At 45.3% G+C, this 8,101-nt stretch overlaps 1 protein-coding gene across 1 annotated transcript; it reads right to left on the bottom strand.

Moving 5' to 3' along the window:
- Positions 1 to 231: 231 nt before the first annotated feature.
- On the bottom strand, positions 232 to 768 carry LOC122732797 (60S ribosomal protein L13a-like). The gene has a single exon (XM_043973183.1). The coding sequence runs from the start codon at positions 766 to 768 to the stop codon at positions 232 to 234; it is 537 nt and encodes a 178-aa protein (XP_043829118.1).
- Positions 769 to 8,101: the final 7,333 nt, after the last annotated feature.

The following is an 8,101-nucleotide window of genomic DNA, read 5'->3' as shown; positions in this document are numbered from 1 at the left end:
GATACATGATAAAACAAAGTAAAATAGACAAGGAATAGGGAAGGAAAGCATGGTTCAAGTTCTTTTTGGGGAGGGGCGGGGATGAAGGATTGGCTAAAAGAAGACACAGATTAATTTCTTTTTTTTTTTTTTTGCTGTAGAGAATAGACTTTATTGGACTCACACCAGCAGCCCCTGTTTCTTCAGCATTTTTGTGTATTTGTGTATTTTGCCTTCCATATTCTTCTCAGTTTACTTGCATAGTTTCATGAGCTTTTTCTTTCTATAATGGATCTTAGCTTTCTCCTTCCTCTTCTCTTCCAAAGTAGCAGTCACTGCCTGACACTTCCAGCCAACCTCATTGGCCAGGCGCCCTAGATAAGCAAACTTTCTTGTTGGCTTCAGTCTGACCACTTTGAGAGCAGCTAGGACAACCATATGTTTCCGCTTGTCATGGGGTGGGGAAATGCCATCGAACACCTTAAGGCCTTCCAAGGCAGCCTGACCACGTTTGGTCTTGTGGGGAAACATTCCTCTAACAGTCCTCCAGAAAATGCACCTGGGGGCTCTGAAGTGATAAGGGCCTCTTGAAGGGTTTGTGTTCATTCGCTTTCGGAGGAAGGCCAGGTATTTCAGCTTGTTCCGGTCGAAGTTTCCTGAGATGTTGATTCCTTTGCAGTGAACCAGGACCACCTTCGGCCCCAAGAGGACTTGCTTGGCTATGATGGCTGCCAAGAGGCCCAGGGGATGGCGCCATCCGTTGATCACCACGACCTGCCAGTCCACCATGGCTGATGCCACAGGGTTAATTCTTAATGTTAATGCTTAATACAGAAGATGCTTTTTACAAATAAAAAATTAAATAGTATTCACTGTCTTCCTGTACTAGATTGATGAAGGCATTTTTTTTTTTAGAGAAGAGAAAGTATGAGGATTATTTGAAAAATAATCTGATTCAATATGCAATGCAATTAATCAATCAACAAGCATTTATTAAGCAACTACTAGATGCCAGGTCTAGTTCTAGCCATTTGGGTACAAAGGAAGTGAGCAACATCACTGAATCTGTGCTTTGGAAAAATCCTTTTGGTATCTGGGTAGAAGAAGGATTGGAGGTGGGGGGTGAATTTGAGGAGGGAAACCACAGAGGTGATTATCCTAATAGCTGAGGCAGGAAACAATTTGGTCATAAACAAAGGTGGCTGAAATTTGTGTGGGGAGAAGGAGGCAGATGCAAGGGATATTATGGCACAAGAATAAGACTTGGCAGCTGATTGGAGAGGGAGGGTAAAGGAAAGTGAAGACTGGAGGATGACTGGTAGGTTGTAAATCTAAGTGATCAGAAAGCTGGTGGTATTTTCAAGAGAAATGGGAACTTTGAAAGAGGGTGGGCTGGGAGAGGAAATAAGTGAATATGTTGAGTTTGAGAAGCCTCTAGAACAGCTGGTCTGAAATGTCAAAGATGCATATGAAACACTCTGCTGCTGATGTAAAACATCCTCACCCTTAAAGTTGATGATGTGAGGTATTGGAGTTCAGGAGAGAGTTTAGAGCTGGATAGGTCTATGCTAGTTGTGTGACAAAGTTACTCCTCCCAGGCATATGATGGGAAAACTGGAGTGGACATGGGAACAAACATTAAAATTGTCCTTCTGAGACAGCATAGGCATTTTCAAATATAGCACAGCCCCACTTGCTCCCACTATCTATTGCCCTCCATAATTTACATGGAAATCATTGTTTTTAATGATTAAACAATGGCGATGTAGAATGGGAATTGTCCTCCTTGGAGACAAGTAGAGGCTACATGTCCCCTTTTCAGGAAAGCTCTAGTGGGGATGTCTACTTGGTTCCTGTGAGTGTTTTTTGTTTGTTTGTTTTGTGGGCAATGAGAGTTGTGACTTGCCCAGGGTCACACAGCTAGTAAGTATCAAGTGTCTGGGGCTGGATTTGAACTCAGGTCTTCCTAAATTTAAGGCCGGTGCTTTATCCACTGAGCCACCCAGCTGCTCCCTCCTGTGAGTGTTGTGTTGAAGGTTTATAACTCCCGAGAGTCAGGGTAGACTCCTGTGATGAGCTTTCCATCTCCCCTTTGGAGAGGGCTCTCTTTGAGTGACTCTGGGGAATCCTTGCCAGTACCTTCTCTCCCTTTTTCTCTCCCATCTAGCAAAGGGGGAAGAGGAGATTTCTTGCCCTCTCTACCAGTGATAATGGTAGCTATAGCACACAGTAGCAAAAATAGCCTAGGCTGCTGTTTCCTGCCTTTGTGTTTCCTTTCCTAAGCACAGGGTTATCAACCAGTGATCAGAGAAATGAATGTTTCTTGCTTAGATGGTACTTTTGTGCTGGGATTGAGAGATCCTAAGTCAGCTGTTGACTGCCCAGGGAGAGGTGATTTCCATAACAACAGAGTCCTCAATGGAGAAGATGATCACCACTGAGAGAATTCTATGGGTGAAGGATAAAAGTCAAACACAGGCTGTCCAGTAATCATGTACCATGGACAGTTCCAGTAGTGCTGTCCTACATCTGTCTTTGCACTGCAGGGGGAGCTTCATGAGCACAATGGACCCTTGGAGATGTATGTATGCTGTACTTGTTAATGTGTGCTTAGGAGTGCTTTGGGTTTCATACAGTATCTATAATGGAGGAAAGAAACCAGGGTCCTGCACCTAGTACTCTCATTGTTTACTGAATACCATTACTAGAAGGAATGCCATTAATCATGCTTTGGTGAGACCCCAGGCAAGAGCCACAGCTAAGAGGTTTCTGGACTATGATGGGCCAGAAAGAGGTAGGCTGACCCTCTTTTTCTGAGGATCAGGCACCCTCAAAATTGAATCCAGGCCAGAACTAAGTGGAGCCCCTTGTGGGAGTCCAGGGGTCATGGATCACATCTGCAAATTCGCAATATATGCAAAGTGATTTAAGAGTTTGAGGAAGGCTGCATTATCAATAAGGGGGCTTAGGAGGTGGCATGTGAGCTCACCCTCAAAGCCCGATAAGTATTCTCAAAAGAGATGGACAGGAGGGAATGCATGTCAGGCATGGGGGGTGGGGTGGGGTGGTTTGTGCAAAAGTACAGAGCAAATCACTTTTGAAGAGGGATAGGATGAGAGAAGATGGATAATGGAATAAATATCATGGGGAAGGGAATAGGATGGAAGGGAAACAGTTAACAATAGTAATCATGAAAAAGAGAAAAGGGGGTAAATTGTACAAAAAATATTTATAGCAACTCTTTGTGGTGGCTATGAATTGAGAATCAAGGGAATGTCTATCAATTGAGGAATGATGGAAGAAGCTGTACTATATGATTGTGGTGGAATGGTCTTGTGCTATAGGAAATGACAAATAGGATGATCCCAGAAAAAACTGGAAAGACTCATGAACTGATGTAGTGAAGTGAGCATAACTGGGAGGACAATGTGCATAGTGACAGCAGTATTGTTCAATGAGCAATTGTGAATGACTTAACTACTCTCAGCAATATAATGATCCAAGACAATCCCAAGGGACTGATGATGAAGCGTATTATCCACCCCCATAGAAAGAATTGATAAAAAGAGCACTTGTGGATTGTACATAAATAACCTCGTTGTTGTCTTATGGAGGGGGGAAGAAAAGGAGGGAGGGAGGGAGAAAAATGTGGAACTCTAAATCTTATGAAAATGAATGTTGAAAACTACCTTTACATGTAACTGGAAAAAAATAAATGTGTGTTGCAAACAAACAAAAAAGTACCTAGATAGGATGTGGAATGTAATGCATGGGAAACAGCCAGCAACCAGTTTGCCTAAAGGTAGAGTATGTGAAGGAGATTAAGAAACAGTAAGCCTGGAAAACTAGGCTGGAACCAAATCATGAAGACTTGTAAATACTGGGCAATTTATATTTTATTCTAGCGGTAAGAGGGAACTTCTTGAGCAGGGGAGTGACAGGGTCAGAACTGTATCAGATATTATGGGGTTATGGGAGGATGCATTGGAGGTGATGGAGATAAAGCAGGGAGACCCATTAAGAGGGAATTACAATGGTCCAGGTGAGAGCAACTGGAGGCCTGAACTAGACTGGAAGCTGTGTAGGTGAAGAGGGGGGTGGGGATAGATAGATAGGTAGATAGATAGATAGATAGATAGATAGATAGATAGATAGATAGATAGATAGGTAGGTAGGTAGATAGATAGATAGATAGATAGATAGATAGATAGATAGATAGATAGATAGATAGATAGATAGATAGGTAGGTAGATAGATAGATAGATAGATAGATAGATAGATAGATAGATAGATAGATAGATAGATAGATAGATGGATGGATGGATGGATGGATAGATAGAAGAGAAGCTGGAAAAGTTGAATCAATAATACTTGGCAACTGATTGCAGAGTGGGGATAGGAGAGTGAAATCAGAGATAATGTAATGGTTGGGAATCTAGGGGCCTGAAAGTATGATGCTCTGACCCAAGATTAAAAGAGGGAGATACTACAGCTAAGGATTGAATCTGAGATGCCTACTGCCTGGCATGCAGTGAGAACTGTCCAATGGCCACTTGGTGATTTCAGGAGAACTCAATACACACTTCAGTCATCTGCAATGAAAGTTGTACCTATGGGAGTTGAGAGAATCTAAGACTTCTTAGCATAGATTTATTAGATAAAGGCAAGTAGGTGGTATAGTGCATAGAGTGCTGGACCTAGAAGCAGGAAAAGCTGAGTTCAAATGCAGCCTCAGACACCTTCCAGTTCTCTGACTCTTGGCAAATCACTCTACCTCTGTCTGCTTCAGTTTCCTCAACTGTAAAATGGGAATAACAGCAGGACCTCCCTCTCAGGGTTGCCCTGAGGATCCAGTGAGCTCATGTGTGTGAAGTGCTTTGCAGACCTTAGTGTGGTTGTCTGCATATTAGCGGTGCGGCCCTGGGAAGGCTGTGTCCGACTCAGTCATGATCCTTATTATTCGCACTGTCCACCTGTGAATGAAAGTGCCTGTGGAAGATGCTCTGCAAACTTTGAAGTGTGGTTTGAAGACAACTTGCTCCTCATATTTTTCACATTTAATTTTTATTTTTTCTTAACATTTGGTGGTTTGGTTTTTTGCATGGTAACGGGGGTTAAGTGACTTGCCCAGGGTCACACAGCTAGTAAGTGTCTAGTGTCTGAGGCTGGATTTGAACTCAGGTCCTCCTGAATCCAAGACTGGTGCTTTATCCACTGCGCCACCTAGCTGCCCCAACATTTGCTGTTTTTTTAAGCATTTTGAGTTCCAAATTCTCTCTCCTCCCACTTTCCCCTTTATTGAGAAGGCAAGAAATATGGCATAGACTATATATGTGCAGTCATGAAAAATGTATTCCCATATTAGCCATGTTGCAAAAAAATTACAGACACCCCCCAAGAATAATAAAGTTTTAAAAAGTATGCTTTGATCTGCATTCAGATGACATCAGTTCTTTCTCTGGAAGTGGATAACATTTTTCATCTTAACTCCTTTGGCATTGTCTTGGATCATTGTATTGGTGAGAATAGCTAAGTCATTCACATTAATTTCTTTGGCATACAGCCCTAGTAAGGGGTCTTTCTGGGTCAAAGAGTATGCAGTTTTATAGCCTTTTGGGCATAGTTCCAAATTGCTTTCCAGAATGGTTGGATCAGTTCACACCTGTACCAACAGAGCATTATTGTCCCAGTTTCCCCATATCCCCTCCACCATTTGACATTGTGTATGTGTGTGTGTGGGGGGGAGAGAGACAGACAGACAGAGAGAGACAGAGACAGAGACAGAGACAGAGACAGAGACAGAGACAGGGAGGGAATGAGGGTGGGAGGGAGGAAGAGAGGAAAAGAAAGAGAGGCTTGGGTCTGAGCTTTAGGAAGGTCACTTTGGAAGCATGTGGAGAACAGGCTAGAGTGGAGAGAGGATAAGGAGAAAGGTACTGAGATAGGAAATGAGGGCTGCCCCAGAGTGGTGGTAGCCATGGGAGTGGGAACAAGGAGCTGTATGTGTGTGCAACTGTCAGCAAGTCTTAGAATTTCTAGGGTCTCTCCTGAAGCCAGTTCCATCTGAGGGTTGGAACTCTGGTTTGGATGCTTATCTCCAGTGCTTGCTACATGCCTAGGGAGGAGGTTTTCAGAGCACAAGCATACACTTGTCACTTGCCCTGGAGGCTACAAAGGCTTCTTTGTAGGAATCTGGAGATGGGTGTGTTGGGGGGAGATGGGAGTAGGGTCACAAATGAGATTTGGCTAAAAGAACCCAGTGCATGCAGCATTGTTATTTCAGCTGCATGCAGGCTGCTGAGCCCTTCCTTACAGACTACAGCATTTAACTGTCTTTCCAACACTTAGCATGGCGCCTGGTACAGAGGAGGTACTTACTTAACCCATGTGGACTTTGTTTCCAATACAATGCACCTTTAGGAACATGGAGTACCCAAAAAGGAGTTATGAGAGGGGCCTAGAAAGCTTGGTTGGAGCCCAATTCTGGAAGGCCTTAAGCTCCAGACCCAGTGGTTTTCCTTTATCCTACAGATAAGAGGGAGTCAGGGCCGGATGTGGCCAGACCTGGAGCCTAGGAGAGCAGAAATGTCAATCGAAGTCACGGGTCCCTATCTCTAAGCTAATCCTGCCAAGAGCTATGAGCCATTTCAGACGAGGTCACTGCAGGCTCTATACCTGCAGGAGGTGTCTGGGCCAGCTCCCTCCCTTAGAGAAACAATGCATTTAGAAAGATGAATTCCTTCTAGCCCCTTACATGTTGTGCTTCTGGGGAATGTGGTAAGGACAGTGAAGAAGTCTGGATAAAAATGCTCTCAGGAATCTGAGAAGGGAGAAGGCTCAGCTTTCATAGGAATTATTGAGGCCTAAACTAGGCCTGGTGATTCACTGCAAACAGTTGGTACCTGGATCCAAATGCTGCCTTGCAGCAAACTGGGCTAGTGTGTGAGGTCCCTTAACCCCTGCTAGCCTCAGTTTTCACATCTGTAAAATGACAGGGTAGGACTCTGAGATAGTTTCTTAGGTCCCTCCCAAGCCTTGATCTAGGAGTCTTTGACTGCAACCCAGAGGGGTGGGGTCTGTCTGTAGGACAGCAGAGATGTGACTAGGAAGAAAGCCCCAGGGACCAGGGGACCAGGGAGCAGCCGTGGGGTGGCAAACTGAAGGATTGATAGAGGTGATCTAGGTCCACATTTTAAAATGGTAGGCCAGGGGCAGCTGTGTGGAGCAGTGGTTATATGGTGCTCAGCCTGTAGGCAGGAGACTCAAGTTCCTGAATTCAAGTCTTCTTTCTGTGTGACCTTGAGCGAGTCACTTAACCCTGTTTGCCTCAGTTCCTCCAGTGACCCGGATCACTGGCAAGATTCTGGAATGCCTGACTCTTGGGTTCATGGAATTTAGAGGTAGAAGGGACCCAACCTAAAGATGTAAATTTAGGGGTCTCTGAAAGACAGAAGCCAAGGCAAGCAAGCCTGCCTGCTTAGGACTGGACCTGGGATGTCACTGATAAAGGACCTTCCAGAGGAGGAAACTCCCTCCACCCAGCCAGAACAAGCACTTCTCTACTGAAGTGAGGGGGCATCACCCAAACACTGAAATGGAAAAGGGGGGCAGAACTGGAATGGAACAATGAGAGCTACACCCAGGGGATGGAGGGAGGAGTCACAGACACACCCACGGGTAGGAGGGGGAGTCACAGACACACTCAGGGAATAGAGGGAGGAGTCACAGACACACCCATGGGGGGGAGTCACAGACACACTCAGGGGATAAGGGGAGGAGTCACAGACACACCCATGGGTAGGAGGGGGAGTCACCGACACACTCAGGGAATAGAGGGAGGAGTCACAGACACACCCATGGGTGGGGGGGGGGAGTCAGACACACTCAGGGGATAGGGGGAGGAGTCAGTCAAGAAAGACCCAGGCCTAGTGGTCTTTCTCTACAAAGAGACACTTCCAAAGCTGGGGGTGGGCGGGGAGGAGGCATCTAAGGAGCTCCACCTAGGCTGGGGGAAAAGGCGTGTAACACAAATGGGGTGTGGTCAGAATTGGAATTACAGAGGGGTTGGAGACATGAGGGGGCGTGGCCGGAGATATAGGCAGGGGGCGGGGCCATAGGGAAC

The sequence above is a fragment of the Dromiciops gliroides genome, chromosome 6 (assembly GCF_019393635.1).
Source record: "Dromiciops gliroides isolate mDroGli1 chromosome 6, mDroGli1.pri, whole genome shotgun sequence".
Lineage (NCBI taxonomy): Eukaryota > Metazoa > Chordata > Mammalia > Microbiotheria > Microbiotheriidae > Dromiciops > Dromiciops gliroides.
Note: the sequence above shows the minus strand (reverse complement) of the source record. Positions and strands in the feature narration are given on the sequence as shown.